Source organism: Lolium rigidum, chromosome 7, assembly GCF_022539505.1.
Source record: "Lolium rigidum isolate FL_2022 chromosome 7, APGP_CSIRO_Lrig_0.1, whole genome shotgun sequence".
NCBI lineage: Eukaryota > Viridiplantae > Streptophyta > Magnoliopsida > Poales > Poaceae > Lolium > Lolium rigidum.
Window position 1 is genome coordinate 37,279,847 of NC_061514.1, and position 24,935 is coordinate 37,304,781.

Consider the following 24,935-nt stretch of genomic DNA (forward strand, 5'->3'; position numbering starts at 1 on the left):
ACTCATACACCAGGCTGGTCGGTCCACGCGGCGAGAACGCTGACCATTTACTCAAATGTTTAAGATGCTTCCCAGAGTGTCCAACCCGGAGGCGAGCCCCATTTTCCTTCAAAACAATCTTAGAACTGATTATAATGGCTGTGTGGTGAATTAATAAAGTCGAGACGTTCTTAAAAAAAGAGTGTCCAACCCGATCCTGGACGGGCTTGTGCTAACCATTTTACCTCCTTTGCATGTACTGACTGACCAGAAAGCCCTTAGAATCTGAAATCCGGATCGACATCCATCGCCCAGCCAAATTTCTCGAGAATCGTCTTGGTGAAAATCTGTATAAAATTTCCCAAGCTAAACATGTTATGTTATGGACTAGCTATGAAATGATTCCCCACATACAAAAGCATAATGAAATGTTAATAATTAATCTATTTGATTGTTTGACATATTAGAGCATAGAACAAGTATAAGATGCAACCAACTAGTTGCATGCAGTGGAATACAAGTTCAACTAGGGAAAAAAATATTGCAAGCTTAATTTATTTATAAGGATGGTTTAGATGGGTTTGATACAGGGCCTGATTTGGCCTCTTGATAAATGTTAGTCGAGATGCTTATCTTGCTATTATATTTTGAGTAAATGCATGACATGATAATAACAGCCATGTGGATAACTCACAATAGAAGGGGAGTGGGTAGTCCCTCAAACAACATTACCTCAGTGTGGTTAGGGTGGACTTCGTGGGTTTTACACCACGCCACAGTAATTCTAGGATCAAGATAGTTGATCTTTGATGTTCCTAGTGCCACTGTCTTCAAATCCTCTCTTTTCTTCTTATCAGCGTTCTTTTCCTCTAACATGGTTTCCGTCTCACAGATCTTTCTCTCCAACTTGCAACTGCAAAGTGGATTTATGAGGATCGCCTACGTTCTTAGGTAAGTACAAAAATATGATGTATCTGTGACTGAGATATGTACAATTGAGAGCTCAGTTTTATCTTGCCCTTCCCATCTTTAGTGTTTCTTCGAGCCTTCAGTTTCTTTATTACTTTGTTCATTTCTACTTCCAACTTATCGCGCTGGGCCTGGGGAGAATAAAAAACATATGATGACAAAAAGTTTACTGTAAAAGTATACATTTGAGCTAATCATTTGTATCCAACAACCAACCTTTAATTGATCAATTTTTTCATTCAACTTTGTAATCTGGGAATGGTGTGATTTTGGGACAGCACGCTGATGGTTACAAATTATAGCAACCTGTGCGAACGAAAAGCATCTTTCAGTGTCAAGAATAGTGATAATGCAAAAAAAAAAAAAAACCTCAAGATCGAGTGACAGATTTTACCTCTTTGTTTGCTCGTTGATAGATGGTATGTTTTTCAAAAATGTTTCCATCTTTTGTTTCTTTGTTCAACTGTAATACCATCAGACACATTTATTATTTCGGATAGAACACATGAATGAGGACATAATAATGGTATGCATTCTACTCTGGTACGAACAAAAACAACTATATAGGTGCAGCAACTTAAGATATGACGATCGATCTCTAGATGTCGTTGACAAACAAAATATGTAAGGAAAACTGAAATTTGCATTGAACTTACGATAGCATCCAAAGTGATGGAAGCGTTGTAGGTACGGAACACTTTTGCAGTAAGGCCAGGCATTAAGGTCTTTAGATGAGAATTTAGTTTAATCGTATCAAGTTTATCAAAGACACGCCCTCCCTTATTTTTTCCTGGAAGACCAGTATGCAAAAATTGTTAGAGTAGGTATACGACATAGACTTGGACTCTAGATTACCTAGGGCAGGAAGATATGCATGGCTGAGAAAATAGCACGGGAGATACCTGCACATAATTGCATAATCGCCTCATATACGGGTAGTTCAACCTCTACCGTGTTCAAGTATCTTATAGAATCTTTACCAAGGAAGTCAAACTGAAAATGCAATGTTTAAGCGAACATCAGGTGACATCAAGATTAATTTCTCACATCGTGTGACCATCAAGGATACGGAACAAAGATCAATACCTGTAGCTTGTTTGGAGGCAGACATGTAACGTTTTCAACCTTCAGCGTACAGCAACCAACTGTATCAGCCTCATCATCATCCTGAAAAGGTTTGAAGTATTATGATGGCATATCTCAGCAATTTGACAAGTCTACATAGCTACTATTTAATACTAATGGTACAAGGGTGTATGCTGAAAGGGATTGAATTTCAGTACAAGAATCTTTATGCAAAAGGTTTATTTTAGATAATGATGTCAATGAATATGACGACACAAAATTCGATAACTGTAGGTCCACTACGTGGGACGTACCTTTTCATTGCCCGCCCTAAGGGCCAACCTATCTATAAGGTATGTTGCCACTGCAATTTGTTTCTTCATCTCATCTTTGCTCCTGAAATCCTTGGTGTAATTTAGGCGTATAGTGTGTATGTAATCCTGCCATGGTCATAGAACGACAGTTATTGTACATGGGAGCACAAAACCTCCATGAATCACAAAACAAACTTCCTCACCTTCAGTTTTCGGGCCTTCTCATATTTCTCCTTGTCACTTTGTCCCTTCAGTGAGCTGCTTGCCGCCAGGAAAACATACTTGTAATCTTTTGGGCTTATCGGATCATTCCAAAAGGCCAGCCATGTAACAGTATTATCATGTTTGACTTCTTTCCAGCTGCAGAGCATGACCAATCAAGCTAAGACTGTATACATTCTAGAATCCCCTTCACAAATATACTTTGAACATCAAGACCTAAAAACTTAAGGGTACCTTTCTCCAAGTATAGGACACACTGGGACTGGAGCACCTTCTCCGATGTTTATTGTAATATCGCTTGGTCGAATGCGTCGCTTCAGTCTTCCCATCTAAAACAATTTAATAGAGCCTTAAATTGAAGGGCCTGGCATCAAACAAACAAAACGTGATTAACTGGTTTCTCATGTGTACCTTTGGATGCTCTCCACGTCCCCTGAACAAGCCAGGTGGTTCTACTCTGAAATTGCCAACCTGGAATAATCAAGCAATTTTAGCCAAGAGGATACCCCAACTGCTATACATGCATGTACAAGAATATGAACAACAGTCCGAGTCTTCACTTGCACTAACGAATTTGTTTATCATGGTAAAATTCCATATTCTGCATCGGGTGCAAAAATCTTAATTTAGTTAGCCCTACTAGGAATGCTAGGCAGAAGGCTGAATTAGTTTTTAGACTAGTAGCATACTATGTGTAAAATTCTAGGGTTTATAAAAACCTTTGTTGCATGAAAAATAATCAGTAAATAAGAACCTTCTCTTCAACACCGTCTACGAAAGCCCACATAAACTTTTTCTCTTGCTCCAGTCTCTCTTCTCGCACTGTTTTCTTCTCCTGTAAATAACGAGTTATAAAGATTAAATCTTCAGACATGCAGAGATTAGGCATGAAAATTCAGAAAAAAAATATACCTCTGGTGTCATCTGTTTTTTCTTCTCTTTCTCTTGGAGGTTCCATTCGTAGATCGGCGTGAAATCACAAAGTTCGAACTTCTTGATAATATGTGTTTTTCCAAGTATATTTCTCCAGTCGTTGAAGAAGTTGTTGATAAACGTTTCCTTGGACGCATACTCTGTGTCTTTCATCACAGCAAACATGGTTGCAACCTGAAACCGAACAGGGAATTAGCTGTAGCGCAGAAAAAAATTGAAAGCGTGATCTAGATATTCAGGAGCAGCTCTGATCAGTAGCTCTGTATGAAACTGAAGATATATAAAATAACACAATCGACAGATTATACTTTCTGAATGTACATTACCTCCTCCTGTTCTGGAGTCAGATCAACAGGTTGCCCGTTGTAAATCATTTTAACACCATGAGGCTTGTATGGAGGTGGAAAAATAACGCCATTGTGCTCCAAAGTAGACCACTTCTTTCGACTGTCAGATCCTTGACAGACTTCCATTGTCTCCTGGGACAGGGGATTTTCCTCTGTTCTCATGTTCACCTTTGTCTGCTCATCCTTCTTAAAAGGTGAAGGACTATCCTTCACAATGTTCTTTGCAGGTGGCTGGAACTTCGAGTACTCGCGCGTTGTCCGTCTTCGTGCTAGAGGTATGTTGTCATCGCTGTCATCCTCGTGTTCTCTTTCGGCACTCACCGCCACCACCGAGGTGGAAGCCTCCGAAGGCTTTGCCTTCTTAAGAGCAGAGCTTGTCTGACTATTCCTATCCGCTGCCCTTTTGACTGAATTTCTGGGAGCGCTTGTATCATGGCTCAGCCCCTTGCTGCTAGGTGGGATCGGTTTGCTATTCGAACTTGAAACACCCCGAGCAATCCGCAAAAAACGGGCAGCCAATGTGGTATCATCTTCTGAATCATCACCATCATAGACACTGCCTCCACTTTTTGAAGCAGCACTGTCGGACAGCCTTGAGGCCAGCGGTTTCTCGTCTTCCGAATTGACACGATCATTGTCATGTGCCTTGGCACCTCCTGTCTTGATCCTCTTGGGTTTCCTCTCACCGGCCTTTCTCCTCGATGCAATTGGTTTGTGTTCGTCTGAATCGGTGCCTGGGGTGGGGTGATCATCTTCCGCATGAGGTCTTTTCAGATTACCCTTTTGACGGGGTTGTGGTGTCCTTTTTAGCTTCGACCTTCTGAATGAAATTGGACCGACAAAATCATCGTCGTCACTTTCAAACATGTGGGCAGACGGCATTGCTTCCTTGCAGTGTCAGGAATCAGGATACAGATGTACCTAGCTAGTCAGCCAAGGTAATAACCTGCAAGCTAATCAAATTTTCCATTAATTAATTAGTTCCATAAAGGTTGGCACTAGCAATTTATGTAGTACGAATCCCGTGATTGGAGTTCATAGACGAGTCCATGCATGACTCTCGAATCAGAGTTCAGTACAGTCTCCTTTCGAGCTAAGCAGCAATGCGTCCTAGCCTACTTTTACTCCGTGGCATGGCATCCTAGCTGCTAGTACACCATCCCGAACCCCATTGTTCCCTCGGCCGCCACGGCGATCGCTGGAACGAGCTGGCCGGCCAGAGCGCCACGCCGGCCAGAGCGCCACGCCGGCCAGACGTGGATAATAGGTAGGGGACAGGGAGGGAGAGGCGTACTTGACCAGGAGCGTGCGTGGCCGGAGCCGGACACGTCCGGCGCGTCCCCTCGGCGAGGCGGCGGCCCGGAAGAGAATCGAGCTAGGGTTAGCGCTAGCCGCGTGGCGCAGGTGCAGCTTAGCTAGTATCTCTTCTCGCAAGGCACGGTTCCTCCCTCTTCCTGGCCGGGCTGCTAGATCGAATTTATAGCTCGCGCGACCGATTTATGTCAGCGTGCTGCAAGATTTATGTCGGTTTGGGTTTTGGCACGGTTTGTGCGAATACGACACTGACATCTTGTTCTCGATTTTTTTTTTCGTGGAGACTTTCCTTTTCTTTTTTTAAAACGACCATCCTCGAGGGAAGCAAATTTGGTGCAAACATGAGTAGCATTGCTCCGGGTTTTCAAAATATTTGAAAATTGTACTTTTGTGTTTCAAAAACTATCAGACTCACTTCATGAATACATACACATGTCCTCAGTGGAACAATCTCGCAAGGTTTGGCCTCCGCCGCACCTAAAATTTTCTCAACTTCACCCTATATATGTGTTGGCACTCACAAAAACTTCAAATTCAATGTCGTTGTGTGCATCACTGCTTGGGTTGGCCGTACCTAAAAACAATGCTGCCTCCGCTACTGCATGTCCTGAATACTAGTGCGAAGTTTCGGTAAAAATTCCGTTGTATTTTGTATATCTCAAAATACAACATATTTTTCTCCAAAATTTCTACTACCTTCAGAATGTTTATATGTATGTGCGTATTTAATTTTATTTTTTTAAAATCTAAAAAATAAGATTTTCAAAACTCAGGAGTACTGTTGCTCATGTGGCAAAGATGCTTTCCGCATCATCTTTTAATAATCAATCAACGGTAGTAAGAAAACACTTCAAGTATAATAAAAATGAGATATAAATAGGTTTTTTAACCACCTAGCAATAAGTACACGCATTGGAGCGAGCTAAAGACACGTCGCCGTCCTCGCCCCTCCATCCAATCACAATATTATGGGGTGGAGGAGGCCTACCCAATCAGAATCCATGGTGGAGGTGCTCGCTCTAGATCACGGGGCCGCATGCGGCATGACAATTTGGACCAAGGAAAGACGAGTGTGGTCGAGGGCAACGAACCCCCATCCTCGACGGTGAATCTCGTTGGCATCTTGAGGTGTCGTCGTGAGGATGAGCTCGCGCGTCTGCCGCACGACGTCGGGTCGACGGGGCAGAGGAGACCCGCATCCTCTCCCTTGCCTTCTCTGCCGCGCCTGACCGCCACCTCGCCCTCGTCCTCTCCTCATGCTCTCGATTTGTAGAAGTTGTGCGTAGGTAGGAACGAGTGCAGAGAGAGAAAGGAGATAGAGGAGTATAGGTAGGTGGGAAGGTGAGAGAGAGATGGTTTGGGCCATGCCACACGAATTTAACCTAATGTTTTTGTGGAATTGATGCCGAGGCCTCAATTGCTTCCCTATGTACCAGGTTTGTATGGGGGTTGTCGGTTACCTGGCTAACGTATTAGGCTCGCAATAACATGGATTGTCTATTAAGGACGCCGGTGAGAGACTTTTTTTTGTTTGGGCGCCAATAGCCCTATATCGGTAATGCTGGACTTACGGATCGGGTCTGTTAGGGCATGTACAATGGTGATATCTTACCAGTGCCACGTATGATAAACGCTGATGTGAAGAAAAGAGAAAGATGAAAAAAGATTTTGCCTTCTCTTAGCTAAGAGATCATCTTTTAGCACAATCTCTCTCACCACAAATTTAGGATATCTCGTTACTAAAGATAAGACTAAAAATACATATTGTACATCATGTTTTATTGTTATATCTAGATTACATGGCAAGGTTAAGATAAGACAGCCTTATCAACCATTGCACATGCCCTTACGGATGACTTACTGGCTGACGTGTATTGATTGGGTTGGTTGAATTCTGCATGCTCCCTGAATAAACGGGCCACTAACTGATTTCTCCAGCTGCCTCCCGTGTTAAATCTAAGTCCGTAGGATTTTTTTGTATAATCTCTTCGTACGTGTAGCATTACTCGCCCTATATTGGGAGGGCTATAGGGACTCCGGGATGATCTTACCATAGGCAACCTACATAACTTCTTTTAGATTTACTAAGGCGATCAGGAGGAGGCTCTAAAACCCATCTAGGGTTTCGTCCCTCTCGTCGACGACGCTGCCGGTCCGCTCTGCCTCCGGTGGCCTTGGGGCCTGGAGGTGAGGCAGACCGCAGCCTCTCGCCGGCGGGAAGGTTTTAGTTCTTCGTTCAGTTTATTTTCGGTGTCTTCTTCGGGATGGTGAGGCGGCGGCTACTTCCTGAAGTCAGAATAAGGTCCTCCCCGTCCTATCCTCGCTCCGGTGGTGCATCTAGCGCCGGCGGAGGGCGCGTGGAGTTGTGTGTCCGACGGATCTCCCGTGATCCAGTCGTCTTTCGTGTTCGATTTTGTGGTTTCAGGTCAGTCTCTTCCGATCTACGGTTATCATCATTGGCGATGGTTGCTGCTCTGATGCGCTGGTCATTTGGGGCCTTAGCACGACGACTTCCCGTCTGTCTACTACAACAAGCTCTACTACGACAAGCTTTGCCTAGCTCCGGTGATGGAGGGGTGAGGATGGCGGCGCGCCTTCGGCTCGTGCTAGTGTCTGTAGTTGTCGCTAGGTGGTCCAATGATCTATTTGTAATTTTTATTACTTTTAGATATCTTTGTACTACTATTGATGATTATTAATAGATCGGTGGAATATTCGCAAAAAAACTTCTTTTAGATTTTTTAGAAATATGATTTTCGAAAATTTTAAAATAAAGACTTCCATTTGAGTTTCCTTAGGAAACCTCATCAATAAGTAAGCATCCTTTTCCGAGCAGGTTTTTTCTACAGTAGAAAAAATGTCAGCGGAGCGTATTTTTCTCGACGAGGGTGGCAGAGGCCCGTGTAGGCCATGGGCCGCAGCCGGCTATTGACGACCATGATTTGTAGCCGATACCCGTACCGCTTGACCAAAGTACCAAACGCAAAGCCCTCACATGCATATTTCCTCTCCGTCGCCCGATCCAGATCCCCCGAGCTGAAACTGCAACCGCCCATAGCCCCTAGCGGTGTAAGAGCATCTCTAGCAGAGCCCGTAAATGAAAATCGAAAAAAGATTCATGCCGAGACCGAAAATCCAACTCGGCATGTACTTGTAGGAGTTGATAGGGAGAACTGAACACCAAACTCTATTCATGGCGCACTGAAATTTCAGATGAGACCAATTGCTTTCGCCGGTACAGTCGCGGAATCTAGCCAAATTCGTGGCCGGCATGGCCGGCGCGAGCTTGTGGGCGGTGAGCTCGCACCGGCGTGGGGCTGCGAGGGGCAGGGCGGCCAGAGACGGGGCCGGGCGAGCTCGTGACGACGCAAGGCGAGTTCGTGGCGACGGGACGGGTCCAGCCCGTGGCGGGGCGGGGCCGGCGTGTGGCGGCGCGTGGCGTGGCGGGGCTAGTGCGGGCGGTCGTTGGTGGGTGACCGGCTCATCGGTGAGAACTCAGGGAAGAAGAAGCAAGAAAAAAGGAAAAAGAGGGGAAAAAAGCTAACAGGTTTTACAGTTTTAGTTTACGGGCTCTATTCTATCCCAGCGATTTTTTAACCCATAAACACGAGTTTGATGAACTGAACTTCGGGTTTTCAGTTCGCGTGTTTACGGGCTCTGCTAGAGACGCTCTAAGGAACATACATCTGTGTCGGTCAATGGGTTGACGTGTCCTGGATCTTATGACATGTTGGTTAGCGTTGTTGAACATGAATGTCATTTGCTCTGTTTCGTGTATACATACATGGCAAGCGAGGGCTCCGCGTGTGGTGTTTCTGTTTAAGCTGTATGCTTTGTTCAGGATCGTCCGCCCCCTTTTACCTGATAAATTTGCGAGCCTTCAGTTTACGACGTTGTCATTGCGTGTCTATTTTGCTCTGGCAAGAAGTTATATACTGTACATGGTTCATGCTCTGCATTCACCTATGTGTGTTCACACTTCACACGGAGATGTTTTTCCACAAGTTATCTTGTGAAAAAAGTAATAAGTTACAAGTCTCATCCTGGGGAATTCTGGTGACAAATTCAACAGCGACACAATACTGAAATGAGGCGCGCACACAGGTACACAACCCACAGAGGTGACCTGCCTCAACAGTCAACATTGCTTCTTGGCTGCTTGAAAGGCATGGACCAGATGAACCCATCAGATCAACTAATGCAGACACAAATAGAAAATCACTGTGTCATCCATGGCGGTTGACTAATTGTGTACAGATATTAGATAAAAGACGGTAAGTTGGCAAACTGAAGCGATTAATTTCCTACAAGCCTCTCCTCACGATTGACCAGTACAGCGGGCCAATTTCAGCGTGCAAAAGGGAAGAACCGAAAGCACACAACACATGTGATATCTGCGGAACAAACAATTTCATCAGTCAAACCAATTTGTACAATTCATTAGAGAAGTCGTACAAGTAGTATTAAATTTTGGTAAGTAAACATTAACATCACTACTACTGTGGACATTGTGCCAAGAGCTCCAGAGCTGAATCTTCTCAGCATATTTGGACAGAACCGACATTAGAAAACATCGAACAGCTACAGAAGGTCTGTTTAATTTACAAAAAAATAGTGCTACACCTTCAACTCTTATTGTCAGCAATTCTCAAGTTTTTGGCTACATCTGGTATTATGTATCAGTGAAGGTTAAGAGATTAGTGGTTCAAAAAGAGCTCCATTAGAGGGAAATTCTGAGCATCCCAGCTTATCAAATCTTTTGAAATATTCCTTGTTATTATGGACTAAGGGATCATGGAGTAGAAAAGCAGAACCACCTGGTCTCTAGCTTACAGGCATACTGTTTACAAACGTATGAGCTAGCTGGCCACTAACAAATCGAATTTAGTTAAACTCATGTAGTAGTAGTTTGATGCCTCAGCTAAGGTATCGTGCATCACATTATTTATAGGCACTTCCTTCAACCCAAGATCAAAAACAATAGTTTGGCCACTAGTTTTAATGATGACAATATTATATGTTAGTAAAAAATACAACTAGTGATGAAAGCAGTATTTATGATGAATATGGCCATGTCATCTCGATCATGGGTTTACAAAATTTTAAGCAACTAAAGTGACCAGAAGTGGAGAAAATAGACTGCCCACAAAATATAACTACATATAGTTATGAATAGGCAAACCATGTTAGTGGATAATAGCCAATTGCATATGCAAGTTAGGGACCGACAGATCTGCTGAGAAAATATCACGATTGACCAGTAAAAAGGAAAGAATTACATTTTGTTCAGATAAGCTTACCTGCTTAACAGTTCATCACAATAGCATAATTAACTGAACAATCAACCTATGTTTGCTGCAAAAGATCAGCTGCATCATGTTCATCACCAATGCTTGTTTCTGCAAAGCGTAACAAGTCAGCCAATGCCATTCCAACAAAAAGATAAATAGATATGAGGAAGGCATCAATGAGATATATAGCAGCTGTAATTTGAAGAAAAACACAACTCATTGTTCATACAACATTAGGAAAAGATAACAAAAACCACAACTATTGTCAAATTTAAAGAATGTAGAAGGAACACTATATACTGATGAATATAGTACAAATGAAGAACATATACTCAGACCATTTATTGGTCAGAAGATACAAGTTACCCAGAATTTTAAGCTTGTTCGACGCCATATCAAAAATAAAATAAAATAACATACTAATAAAATGGTAGCACAAAAGTAATGATGACCACTTGGATTTAGGTTATCTTCAAATAATTTTAGCCAGAAAAATGAAATGAACACAATTACTTTTCCAAAGTAAATTGGACTTGGAACTCTCCTTACGACTCTCCTAAGTCCTAACAATGGTGTAATGAAAAAGTATTCTTAAATTTCAAACAAAATCACCATTATGGATTTAATGCTATTAGCAAGATTAGCCAGGATAATGGATATTGAATTACAGAAATAAAACTAGCTTTAAGCTTTAAAAATGTACTTATTGAGCACTTGAGCTACCTATCTGATATTTCAGTTGGTTCAAGCTAGTTTTTCATTTAATTGTCTTCAACTTTAAACTGTTATGTATTTATCTTGTGGAAAAACTGCACAACAGCTATGAACAAAACCTACCATCATATGATTCTTGCATATGTCAATAGGAAATAATATACCAATCTTGGTGTTCATTGTTTTTACTGCATTTGCATGGATATTTATGTAATAAACTGATAAAGACAGTTTGCTAGCTCTGACTTGGGCAAAAAATACAGAAATGAACACAATTATTTCAAAGTAAATTGGACTTGGAACTCTCCTTACGACTCTCCTAAGTCCTAACAATGGTGTAATGAAAAAGTATTCTTAAATTTCAAACAAAATCACCATTATGGATTTAAAGCTATTAGCAAGATTAACCGGGATAATAAATATTGAATTACAGAAACAGAACTAGCTTTAAGCTTCAAAAATGTACCTATTGAGCATTTGAGCTACCTATCTGATATTTCAGTTGGTTCAAGCTAGTTTTTCATTTAATTGTCTTCAACTTTAAACTGCTATGTATTTACCTTGTGGAAAAACTGCACAACAGCTATGAACAAAACCTACCATTATACGATTCTTGCATATGTGAATAGGAAATAATATGTCAATCTTGGTGTTCATTGTTTTACTGCGTTTGCATGGATATTTATGTAATAAACTGATAAAAAAAATGTTAGCTCTGACTTGGGCAACAAAAATTACAGAAATGAAGCTAATAGTAGACCAAGTGCAGCCCACCATGTGGCTAAATAGCACTAAAAAATTACAGATTTATATTTCTATACAATAATCATTAGATAAAACGTGATCACACAAGAATTGGAACAGAAATACAATAGAAACAAATTTCTGTTTGTTCAGGAGGTGATCAGGCAGCAAAAGGACAAGTGATAGGACGCTACTTCAAATTGTTAACTTAACAGAAAAGGGTGTGAACCGTATTCTGCCAAAAAATTATCGAAAATTAACATGATTTTGCTGTAACCGAAATGTGAAGGCATTCTATTACCTGAAGTGTAGACACTTTCAAATGGATGATACTGAGAAAGGCATCTGGTTTCGCATAGTTTCTTGAACTGCAACGACTCAAGATGGACCATATAGAGGATGCCACATGTCCACAGGAACAACACATTATTTTCCTCAGCATAGCCTAGTATTATTACTGATACTCGTTGTGACTCTAGGGAAAGCAGCTTGTCCAGTTCAATAGTTGTCGCGAGTGCCCATGAAGCAACACCATCACAATCAGTCTTCATCTTCCACAACTGAATGCTGGTGTCCATCGAAAAGAGTAAACCAAGGCTACCACCCTCTGCCCTCATATTCCAGAAGTGGTCATTTTCAAGCATATGCAGTGGCACCCGTATCACAGCTAGGCTTTGCTTCCCCAAATCAAACTCGAGAATTCCTTGAAAGTTCCCAGCAAGCACCCAGTAAAGGGAATTCCCAGCAAGCACAGCGGGCTTGCCAGTAAAAACCAAGGTGGGTACTTTAGCAAAGTCTTGAAAGATGGGATAATCACTCCTGGGAACCCCCAAGGGAAGCGGTGTTGAGATGAGATCGCCCCAGAAGCCGGTCTCTGACGAGTAGACGCAGGCGAGAGCTCGTCTGCGTTGCTTGTCCTGGTTGTCTGCCACCGTCAAGACCACCTGGAAGTGGGCGCCGGCGCGAAGCACGGCCCCGTTGATTATCGTCCTCTCGGCATGTGTCGCGATCCCCGGTGGAATGGTGAGTCGGTGCTGGTCACCGGTGATAGGATCCCACACCAGCATCTGGTCGGGCGTGAAGTTGACGATGAGCACGAGGCCATGGCGGCATCCGAGGGACATGAAGCGGTCGCCGTGGCCGCGCTGCAAGGAGAAGCGCCCGGGCGGGACGCGGTCCGGGGCCTCTAGGATTGGCACGAAGGTGGGGACGTCGTGTTTGTCGAAGAGCCCGAGGAGCGGAGGGCTGCGGCGGTGGTGGCGGCGGAAGCGGCGGAAGAAGCCGGGGTCGGAGGCGAGGCCGTGCCAGCGCTTGCAGACGAGGGATGCGCGGGGGAGGGAGGAGGGCGGCGGCGGGAGGCGGAGGAGGATCTCTGAGAGGAGGTCGTCGTCTTCCAGCGGCGTCTTCACCGCCGGCGAGCGGGGGCGGCATCGGGGGCTGCTCATCTCGCCCTACTCGCTGATTATCTGGGAGACGGAAGGAATGTGGTGGATTCGAGTCGATCTAATGCCTAGAGAACAGAATGCGCGCCGGTGAGCTTGGGCGGCGGAGGCGGCGGCGGCCGGCGGAGGAGGGTGGCCGTCATCTCGATGTGGTGTGGTAGATTCTGAGTGAAGTGAAGTGCGGGCCGTAAAAAAGTGCAGTGCAGAGCCCAAAACTGGCCCGGATAGGAAACCCATGTGGGTGCTAAGTAAAGGGCAAACGTAAATTAAACAACCCCTCAAAAAAGAACGTAAATTTAACACACACACACTCTCTCTCTTCTGAAAAACAAATTATTCGCACATATTGAAGATGGTTATAGCTTCATGAAAATCGTCCACGTGACAAAGAGGTCCTAATAAGCTTGTCTAGGCTCTAGGGGTGATTTGTTTGGATTTGTAACGCAATTTTTTAAAGATGTGACACAAATTTGGTTCACTTGAAATAGCAAGCAAGAACGAGATAAATAATTTATCATACGATCATGTTAAATAATCACCGAGACGTCATAAATTTAGTATATTTATTTTTAAAAATTAATTATGTATTTGATCAGTATTTGTCTATTTACTATTTTATTTGGACAAATATAGCTCATGATCGACTACTTTGTCAAGGCGTCCGGTGTATCCGAAGAAGTATTTGGCCGCCTGTTTCGAATGTATCTCAATATGTTAGGAACATTGTGTAGTGTATCAAGCTGCACAACCTGTTTGGGCCCCTAAAATACATCACGTGTTATAGATGCTCGAATACTTATTTATATATTTTTTCAATACTTAACGAAAATGGCTAAACCTCTTTATGGAGACCTCAGATTTCAAGAATATCCAACATAGAAGCTAAAAAAGAAAGTCCATTTTTTTTAGAAACACACGGTACACACACATAGACTTACAAATATGTGTACATATACCCACCTCTATGAACTTACTCACATCCTACCCTATGAGATCCTTCGAGGGGTTGAGCTTATGGGTCTTGAGATTGACGAAATCACCGTACCTTACTATCGACGGAAACATCGTCTCTCACTGCAAGAAAATTCCACCTTTAGGAAACACCAAGGTGCTAGACATGTGTTTGATTATTGGCGCACTAGTGGTGCCACTGCGCATAACCATTCAACCACAGGTTAATTGTCAAACAAGTCCTAAACTCTCACGGCCGGGGTAAACCTCATCGGAGTATGACTGGTGATGTGTTCGGGCCGAGACGACGGACCATCAATGCCCCAACTCTTTCTTAGATATTTCACCATCGTCGTCAACCACAATGCTTACATCATCCATGCTCAGCCATTTAACAGCTTCCACCAGGACCTTCCACTTCCACATGAAAAAATGGCAAGCCTAGGGTTATCACTCCCCCATTATTATGTTGTAGGCATTGGAGTATAGCAATTTCGACAAACATCCATGTTGTTCCTAGGCTTGCTACAGTACTAGCTCCAACCCAAAGCTTAATGCTTATACAGTATTATTTTTAGATAGTCAAACTATGTTATGTTTGACCAAGTTTTTACCAAAAAATGTTAACATGCAAAATATATATAATGTGTTGATATGTGTTGATGGTGGAGGTTCCATTGCAAGGGTTCTACTTATCTTGGACTAATCACCAATGCCGTCTAGTGATTCTAGCGTCGTACATTTCGCGTTAACCATAAGATCTATAATGGCTCTGGGGAAGTCAGATGTATCTTTTCCCTCTTGTATATCAATGGACTAGTGATAAGGGTTGCCTGTATCAGTCTATCTATTGGTAAAGGTGATGACAGTGGTCCGGAACAGTCTACCAATAGGTATAGGAGAGGGCAGAGTTATTAAAGGTCTATGATGGATTGTAAGGGTTGTCCGGGTTAGTCTATCCATAATGTATAGGATAGGGCATAAGATTTATTCGGAACAGTCTACCTTAATGGTATAGGTGAGAACAAATGCATGGGTCAATCTACCTATAGATAAATGACATGACAAACTTACAAAAGGGTGGATTTGCGGGGTCGCGGAGAAGGCAGTGATTGGCTTGGTTCTTATGCCGGGCCTCACACCAAGGAAGTGTGGACGAGAAAGTACGCCCGGTTGGCAACAAGGATAAGTTCTCTTATGGGAAAAGTAACGCACCTCTGCAGAGAGTATCAAATTGTGGCTTGTCACTCCCAGTTCCGGGAAGGGAACTACGAACGTGGTAGGAAAGGAACTCCGTGAAGTTATGGTCAACCTGTGAAGACTGGCGGGCATAGTTTTCAAAATAAAATAAATCTTTTGAAGAAATGTTTTCAAAACATGCATTGACCTGAGATTTTCTGATCAATGGTCGTAGCTAGTGCATCAAACACCTTTTCTCTTTTGAACTTGTTGAGTACCTCTGTACTTTCTTTCTTTCGACACCCTTGCTTGACTGTAACAATGAAGAGGAGGCCTGCACCGGAGCACCGGAAGGGGACTATGAGTTGGTCTACGAAAAGCCTGATCTGTCCGGAGGAGTAGAAGGCATGGACTATGGGATAGTCTACAGAGTGGACAACATCGAAGCGGAAGAATAGAGTCTCACCTTAGTTCTATCAGAGCCGAGCAACGTAGTGGCATACTTAAATAAGTTGCTGAGCTCATTATGTCTCTTAAGTTGAGTTGTAAGAGTACTTTAGTAGTATCGTAGGGTGTTCTCATCGGACCTGTGAGAATACCAACTTGTTAAGACCATGTTTGTAATATAATCTGGAGTGTTATGACCTGCAATGTTTCTGTTGTACCACTTTGAGGGATGTGATATTTGTGAAGAAGTCCCTTCATGAAGATAATATCAACGACTTGTATACTACAACATGCAGTGGTATGCTCGGTCACCGCAACCGGCATGCAGACAAGGGCACTGCGAGGCAGTGGGATCTTGATTCACTCGCGGAGCGTGCCCTGTAACCATGGCGGGACGACGAGCATGTGGAGGATGTGAAAGGACGAGATGTCGCCTAGAGGGGGGGTGAATAGGCGTTTAAAAAATCTTACGGATTTGGCTTGTAAGAATGCGAAATTGAACTAACGTTTAGTTTACAAGCACAACCCCTAAATATGCTAGGCTCAACTAAGTGCAACAACAACAACTAGAGCTAAGCAAGATAGGCACAAGATATATGTAGCATAAGTGATAACAAGATATATGTACTTCAAGCACGATGGCTATCACAATGAAAGAAAGCTCGGGTATAGAAATAACCGAGGCACGCGGAGACGAGGATGTATTCCCGTGTTCCCTTCCTTTGCAAGAAGGTACGTCACGTTTGGAGGAGTGGAGGTCCCACGAAGGATTCCCCAACACCACGAAGGCTCCCTATTCTCCGAGCCAAACCCACGAAGGATAATGACCCTTTCCTTATGTTTAGCTTTATCTCCATGATACGTCTCCGACGTATCGATAATTTCTTATGTTCCATGCCACATTATTGATGATATCTACATGTTTTATACACTTTATATGTCATATTTATGCGTTTTCCGGAACTAACCTATTGACGAGATGCCGAAGGGCCAGTTCCTGTTTTCTGCTGTTTTTGGTTCCAGAAATCCTAGTAAGGAAATATTCTCGGAATCGGACGAAATCAAGGCCTGATGGCGTGTATTTCACACGTTCGTTGGGGAACCCCAAGAGGAAGGTATGATGCGCACAGCAGCAAGTTTTCCCTCAGAAAGAAACCAAGGTTTATCGAACCAGGAGGAGCCAAGAAGCACGTTGAAGGTTGATGGCGGCGGGATGTAGTGCGGCGCAACACCGGAGATCCCGGCGCCAACGTGGAACCCGCACAACACAACCAAAGTACTTTGCCCCAATGAAACAGTGAGGTTGTCAATCTCACCGGCTTGCTGTAACAAAGGATTAACCGTATTGTGTGGAAGATGATTGTTTGCAGAGAAAACGAGTAAAACAAGTATTGCGGCAGATTTGTATTTCGGTATTAAAGAATGGACCGGGGTCCACGGTTCACTAGAGGTGTCTCTCCCATAAGATAAAAGCATGTTGGGTGAACAAATTACAGTCGGGCAATTGACAAATAGAGAGGGTATAACAATGCACATACATGTCATGATAAGTATAGTGAGATTTAATTGGGCATTACGACAAAGTACATAGACCGCCATCCAACTGCATCTATGCCTAAAAAGTCCACCTTCAGGTTATCGTCCGAACCCCCTCCGGTATTAAGTTGCTAAACAACGGACAATTGCATTAAGTATGGTGCGTAATGTAATCAATAACTACATCCTCGGACATAGCATCAATGTTTTATCCCTAGTGGCAACAAGACACAGCACAACCTTAGAACTTTCCGTCACCGTCCCAGGTGTCAATGCGGGCATGAACCCACTATCGAGCATAAATACTCCCTCTTGGAGTTAAGAGCAAAAACTTGGCCGAGCCTCTACTAATAACGGAGAGCATGCAAGATCATAAACAACACATATGCAATAACTTGATAATTAACATAACATGGTATTCTCTATCCATCGGATCCCGACAAACACAACATAGAGTATTACGGATAGATGATCTTGATCATGTTAGGCAGCTCACAAGATCCAACAATGAAGCACAATGAGGAGAAGACAACCATCTAGCTACTGCTATGGACCCATAGTCCAGGGGTGAACTACTCACTCATCACTCCGGAGGCGACCATGGCGGTGTAGAGTCCTCCGGGAGATGAATCCCCTCTCGGCGAGGGTGCGGAGGAGATCTCCGGAATCCCCCGAGATGGGATTGGCGGCGGCGGCGTCTCTGGAAGGTTTTCCGTATCGTGGTTTTTCGCCTCAGGGGTTTCGCGACGGAGGCTTTAAGTAGGCGGAAGGGCAGAGTCGGGGGCTGACGAGGGGCCCACACCACAGGGCGGCGCGGGCCCCTCCTTGGCCGCGCCGCCTTGTGGTGTCGCCACCTCGTGGCCCCACTTCGTATGCTCTTCGGTCTTCTGGAAGGTTCGTGGCAAAATAGGACCCCGGGTCTTGATTTCGTCCAATTCCGAGAATATTTCGTTACTAGGATTTCCGAAACCAAAAACAGCAGAAAACAGACAGTCGGCACTTCGGCATCTTGTTAATAGGTTAGTTCCAGAAAATGCACGAATATGACATAAAGTGTGCATAAAACGTGTAGGTATCATCAATAATATGGCATGGAACATAAGAAATTATCGATACGTCGGAGACGTATCAGCATCCCCAAGCTTAGTTCGCTCGTCCCGAGCGAGGTAAAACGATAACAAAGATAATTTCTGAAGTGACATGCCATCATAACCTTGATCATACTATTTGTAAACATATGTAGTGGATGCAGCGATCAAAACAATGGTAATGACATGAGTAAACAAGTGAATCATAAAGCAAAGACTTTTCATGAATAGTACTTCAAGACAAGTATTAATAAGTCTTGCATAAGAGTTAACTCATAAAGCAATAAATCAAAGTAAAGGCATTGAAGCAACACAAAGGAAGATTAAGTTTCAGCGGTTGCTTTCAACTTGTAACATGTATATCTCATGGATATTGTCAATGTAAAGTAATATAACAAGTGCAATATGCAAGTATGTAAGAATCAATGCGCAGTTCACACAAGTGTTTGCTTCTTGAGGTGGAGAGAGATAGGTGAACTGACTCAACATAAAAGTAAAAAGAATGATCCTTCAAAGAGGAAAGCATCGATTGCTATATTTGTGCTAGAGCTTTTATTTTGAAAACATGAAACAATTTTGTCAACGGTAGTAATAAAGCATATGAGTTATGAAAGTTATATCTTACAAGTTGCAAGCCTCATGCATAGTATACTAATAGTGCCCGCACCTTGTCCTAATTAGCTTGGACTACCGGATCTTTGCAATGCACATGTTTTAACCAAGTGTCACAATGGGGTACCTCCATGCCGCTCGTACAAAGGTCTAAGGAGAAAGCTCGCATTTTGGATTTCTCGCTTTTGATTATTCTCAACTTAGACATCCATACCGGGACAACATGGACAACGAGATAATGGACTCCTCTTTAATGCATAAGCATGTGGCAACAATTATTATTCTCATATGAGATTGAGGATATGTGTCCAAAACTGAAACTTCCACCATGAATCATGGCTTTAGTTAGCGGCCCAATGTTCTTCTCTAACAATATGCATGCTCCAACCATTAAGGTGGTAGATCTCTCTTACTTCGGACAAGACGAACATGCATAGCAACTCACATGATATTCAACAAAGAATAGTTGATGGCGTCCCAGAAACATGGTTATCGCACAACAAGCAACTTAATAAGAGATAAAGTGCATAAGTACATATTCAATACCACAATAGTTTTTAAGCTATTTGTCCCATGAGCTATACATTGCAAAGGTGAATGATGGAATTTTAAAGGTAGCACTCAAGCAATTTACTTTGGAATGGCGGATAAATACCATGTAGTAGGTAGGTATGGTGGACACAAATGGCATAGTGGTTGGCTCAAGTATTTTGGATGCATGAGAAGTATCCCCTCTCGATACAAGGTTTAGGCTAGCAAGGTTATTTGAAACAAACACAAGGATGAACGGTGCAGCAAAACTCACATAAAAGACATATTGTAAACATTATAAGAATCTACACCGTCTTCCTTGTTGTTCAAAACTCAATACTAGATGTTATCTAGACTCTAGAGAAACCAAATATGCAAACCAAATTAGCAAGCTCTAAGTGTTTCTTCATTAATGGGTGCAAAGTATATGATGCAAGAGCTTAAACATGAGCACAACAATTGCCAAGTATCAATTTATCCAAGACATTTCAGAGTTACTACATGTAGTATTTTCCAATTCCAACCATATAACAATTTAACGAAGAAGAAACTTCGCCATGAATACTATGAGTAAAGCCCAAGGACATACTTGTCCATATGCTACAGCGGAGCGTGTCTCTCTCCCAAAAAGTGAATGCTAGGATCCATTTTATTCAAACAAAACAAAAACAAACCGACGCTCCAAGCAAAGTGCATAAGATGTGACGGAATAAAAATATAGTTTCAGGGGAGGAACCTGATAATGTTGTCGATGAAGAAGGGGATGCCTTGGGCATCCCCAAGCTTAGACGCTTGAGTCTTCTTATAATATGCAGGGGTGAACCACCGGGGCATCCCAAGGCTTAGAGCTTTCACTCTCCTTGATCATATTGCATCATACTCCTCTCTTGATCCTTGAAAACTTCCTCCACACCAAACTCGAAACAACTCATTAGAGGGTTAGTGCACAATAAAAATTCACATGTTCAAAGGTGACACAATCATTCTTAACACTTCTGGACATTGCATAAAGCTACTGGACATTAATGGATCAAAGAAATTCATCCAACATAGCAAAAGAGGCAATGCGAAATAAAAAGGCAGAATCTGTCAAAACAGAACAGTCCGTAAAGATGGATTTTATTAGGCCACCAGACTTGCTCAAATGAAAATGCTCAAATTGAATGAAAGTTGCGTACATATCTGAGGATCATGCACGTAAATTGGCTTAATTTTCTGAGCTACCTACAGGGAGGTAGACCCAGATTCGTGACAGCAAAGAAATCTGGAACTGCGCAGTAATCCAAATCTAGTACTTACTTTTACTATCAAAGACTTTACTTGGCACAACAAAACATAAAACTAAGATAAGGAGAGGTTGCTACAGTAGTAAACAACTTCCAAGACTCAAATATAAAACAAAAATACTGTAGTAAAAACATGGGTTGTCTCCCATAAGCGCTTTTCTTTAACGCCTTTCAGCTAGGCGCGAAAAGTGTAACTCAAGTGTTATCAAAGGGTGGTGCATCTACAGCGGGGTTTGGAGTTTTCTCAATCATGCATAGTATATTGGATACATAAGTTTCAGCGTCTCCCTTTTCATTAGTCTTGGGCTTGCTACTCTCATCGAACAAATTTTCGGGAACAAGCCAAGCATAGTTATGTTCTAGTGCATCATTCATAGCTAGGAGTTTACATGGTATTGGTGCTTTGATCTCCCCACCATCATTAATATTATTAGTGTACCTTATTCTATCCATGTCCATTTTTTCAAGGAGACTAACAAAATTAGTATGAGAACCAAGCATATTAAATTTAGCAAAAACCTTTCTAGCCTCTCTTGCTAGACCACCAAATTCTCTAAGAAGGGTTTCTAAAACAAAATCTTTCTTTTCCCCCTCTTCCATATCACCAAGTGTAAGAAACATGTGTTGGATTATAGGATTGAGATTAACAAATTTAGTTTCCAACATGCGAACTAAAGCAGCAGCAGCAATTTCATAAGTAGGAGCAAGTTCTACCAAGTGTCTATCTTCAAAATCTTCAACGGTACTAACATGACTGAAGAATTCTTCTATATTGTTTCTCCCAATGATAGTCCCGCGTCCTACCGGTATTTTTTTTGTGGTAAAATTAAAAAGAAACATGATGAATCAAGTAAAGTAAATGCAAGTAACTAATTTTTTTTTGTGTTTTTGATATAGAGTGCAAGACAGTAAATAAAGTAAAACTAGCAACTAATTTTTTTGTGTTTTGATATAATGCAGCAAACAAAGTAGTAAATAAAATAAAGCAAGACAAAAACAAAGTAAAGAGATTGAGAAGTGGAGACTCCCCTTGCAGCGTGTCTTGATCTCCCGGCAACGGCGCCAGAAAAAGAGCTGTTGACGTGGGAGTTGAAAATCTTTGTGGTGTAACTTTTCTTCGTTCCCCGGCAACGGCGCCAGAAAAAGAGCTTGATGGCGTGTATTTCACACGTTCGTTGGGGAACCCCAAGAGGAAGGTATGATGCGCACAGCAGCAAGTTTTCCCTCAGAAAGAAACCAAGGTTTATCGAACCAGGAGGAGCCAAGAAGCACGTTGAAGGTTGATGGCAGCGGGATGTAGTGCGGCGCAACACCAGAGATCCTGGCGCCAACGTGGAACCTGCACAACACAATCAAAGTACTTTGCCCCAACGAAACAGTGAGGTTGTCAATCTCACCGGCTTGCTGTAAAAAAGGATTAACCGTATTGTGGGGAAGATGATTGTTTGCGAGAGAAAACGAGTAAAACAAGTATTGCAAGCAGATTTGTATTTCGAGTATAAAAGAATGGACCGGGGTCCACAGTTCACTAGAGGTGTCTCTCCCATAAGATAAAAGCATGTTGGGTGAACAAATTACAGTCGGGCAATTGACAAATAGAGAGGGCATAACAATGCACATTGATACGTCTCCGACGTATCGATAATTTCTTATGTTCTATGCCATATTATTGATGATACCTACATGTTTTATGCACACTTTATGTCATATTCGTGCATTTTCTGGAACTAACCTATTAACAAGATGCCGAAGTGTCGGTTCTCGTTTTCTGCTGTTTTTGGTTTCGAAATCCTAGTAACGAAATATTCTCGGAATTGGACGAAACGAAGACCCGGGGGCCTATTTTGCCACGAACCTTCCGAGAAGACCGAAGAGCATACGAAGTGGGGCCACGAGGTGGCGACACCACATGGCGGCGCGGCCAAGGGGGCCCGCGCCGCCCTATGGTGTGGGCCCCTCGTCGGGCCCCCGACTCGCCCTTCCGCCTACTTAAAGCCTCCGTCGCGAAACCCCGAGACGAAAACCCACGATACGGAAAACCTTGCCGAGACGCCGCCGCCGCCGATCCCATCTCGGGGGATTACGGAGATCTCCTCCGGCACCCTGCCGGAGAGGGGATTCATCTCCCGGAGGACTCTACACCGCCATGGTCGCCTCCGGAGTGATGAGTGAGTAGTTCACCCCTGGACTATGGGTCCATAGCAGTAGCTAGATGGTTGTCTTCTCCTCATTGTGCTTCATTGTCGGATCTTGTGAGCTGCCTAACATGATCAAGATCATCTATCTGTAATACTCTATGTTGTGTTTGTCGGGATCCGATGGATAGATAATACCATGTCATGTTAATTATCAAGTTATTACATATGTGTTGTTTATGATCTTGCATGCTCTCCGTTACTAGTAGAGGCTCGGCCAAGTTTTTGCTTTTAACTCCAAGAGGGAGTATTTATGCTCGATAGTGGGTTCATGCCCGCATTGACACACGGGACGATGTGACGAAAGTTCTAAGGTTGTGTTGTGCTTGTTGCCACTAGGGATAAAACATTGGCGCTATGTCCGAGGATGTAGTTGTTGATTACATTACGCACCATACTTAATGCAATTGTCCGTTGCTTTGCAACTTAATACTGGAAGGGGTTCGGATGATAACCTGAAGGTGGACTTTTTAGGCATAGATGCGATTGGATGGCGGTCTATGTACTTTGTCGTAATGCCCAATTAAATCTCACTATACTTATCATGTCATGTATGTGCATTGTTATGCCCTCTCTATTTGTCAATTGCCCGACTGTAATTTGTTCACCCAACATGCTTTTATCTTATGGGAGAGACACCTCTAGTGAACTGTGGACCCCGGTCCATTCTTTTAATACTCGAAATACAAATCTGTCGCAATACTCGTTTTACTCGTTTTCTCTCGCAAACAATCATCTTCCACACAATACGGTTAATCCTTTGTTACGGCAAGCTCGGTGAGATTGACAACCTCACCTTGTTTCGTTGGGGCAAAGTACTTTGGTTGTGTTGTGCAGGTTCCACGTTGGCGCCGGAATCTCCGGTGTTGCGCCGCACTACATCCCGCCGCCATCAACCTTCAACGTGCTTCTTGACTCCTACTGGTTCGATTAAACCTTGGTTTCTTACTGAGGGAAACTTGCCGCTGTGCGCATCACACCTTCCTCTTGGGGTTCCCAACGGACGTGTCAACTACACGCATCAAGCAAATTTCTGGCGCCGTTGCCGGGGAGATCAAGACACGCTGCAAGGGGAGTCTCCACTTCTCAATCTCTTTACTTTGTTTTTGTCTTGCTTTATTTTATTTACTACTTTGTTTGCTGCACTTATATCAAAACACAAAAAAATTAGTTTACTTGCATTTACTTTATCTAGTTTGCTTTATTTACTATTGCTAAAATGGCCAACCCTGAAAATACTAAGTTGTGTGACTTCACTAGCACAAATAATAATGATTTCTTATGCACACCTATTGCTCCACCTGCTACTACGGCGGAATTTTTTGAAATTAAACCTGCTTTTCTTGAATCTTGTTATGCGAGAGCAATTTTCCGGTGTTAGTTACGATGATGCTCGCTGCCCATCTCAATAATTTTGTTGAACTATGTGAAATGCAAAAATATAAAGATGTAGATGGTGACATTATAAAATTAAAATTGTTCCCTTTCTCATTAAGAGGAAGAGCTAAAGATTGGTTGCTATCTCCGCCTAAGAATAGTATTGATTCATGGACTAAATGCAAGGATGCTTTTATTGGTAGATATTATCCCCCTGCTAAAATTATATCTTTGAGGAGTAGCATAATGAATTTTAAACAATTGGATAATGAACATGTTGCTCAAGCTTGGAAAAGAATGAAATCTTTGGTTAAAAATTGCCCAACCCATGGACTGACTACTTGGATGATCATCCAAACCTTCTATGCAGGACTAAATTTTTCTTCGCGGAATTTATTG

At 42.8% G+C, this 24,935-nt stretch overlaps 2 protein-coding genes across 2 annotated transcripts; both read right to left on the bottom strand.

The window, feature by feature from the left end:
• Positions 1-257: 257 nt before the first annotated feature.
• LOC124679204 (DNA topoisomerase 1 beta-like) lies at positions 258-4,711 on the bottom strand. The gene is made up of 15 exons (XM_047215004.1): positions 3,809-4,711; positions 3,462-3,656; positions 3,304-3,384; positions 2,961-3,020; positions 2,784-2,878; positions 2,531-2,687; positions 2,328-2,453; positions 2,035-2,115; positions 1,851-1,941; positions 1,605-1,738; positions 1,343-1,411; positions 1,165-1,254; positions 973-1,079; positions 712-892; positions 258-326 (listed from the first exon to the last, which is right to left on the bottom strand). The coding sequence occupies exons 1-15, from the start codon at positions 4,709-4,711 to the stop codon at positions 258-260; spliced, it is 2,439 nt and encodes an 812-aa protein (XP_047070960.1).
• A 5,778-nt stretch (positions 4,712-10,489) lies between these two features.
• On the bottom strand, positions 10,490-13,337 carry LOC124671196. The gene is made up of 2 exons (XM_047207605.1): positions 12,194-13,337; positions 10,490-10,542 (listed from the first exon to the last, which is right to left on the bottom strand). Exons 1-2 carry the CDS (start codon positions 13,335-13,337, stop codon positions 10,490-10,492), a joined length of 1,197 nt encoding a protein of 398 aa, XP_047063561.1.
• Positions 13,338-24,935: the final 11,598 nt, after the last annotated feature.

What these genes read in the sequence shown, in the direction of transcription:
- LOC124671196 (XM_047207605.1), bottom strand. Translation starts at nt 13,337, where the DNA reads ATGAGCAGCCCCCGATGCCGCCCCCGCTCGCCGGCGGTGAAGACGCCG. An exon ending in TGAAAGTGTCTACACTTCAG is followed by an intron (nt 10,543 to 12,193) that starts GTAATAGAATGC and finishes TACGCTTTGCAG; the next exon opens with AAACAAGCATTGGTGATGAA.
- LOC124679204 (XM_047215004.1), bottom strand. Translation starts at nt 4,711, where the DNA reads ATGCCGTCTGCCCACATGTTTGAAAGTGACGACGATGATTTTGTCGGT. An exon ending in TGTCCTATACTTGGAGAAAG is followed by an intron (nt 2,688 to 2,783) that starts GTACCCTTAAGT and finishes CATGCTCTGCAG; the next exon opens with CTGGAAAGAAGTCAAACATG. An exon ending in GATTATGCAATTATGTGCAG is followed by an intron (nt 1,739 to 1,850) that starts GTATCTCCCGTG and finishes CTGGTCTTCCAG; the next exon opens with GAAAAAATAAGGGAGGGCGT.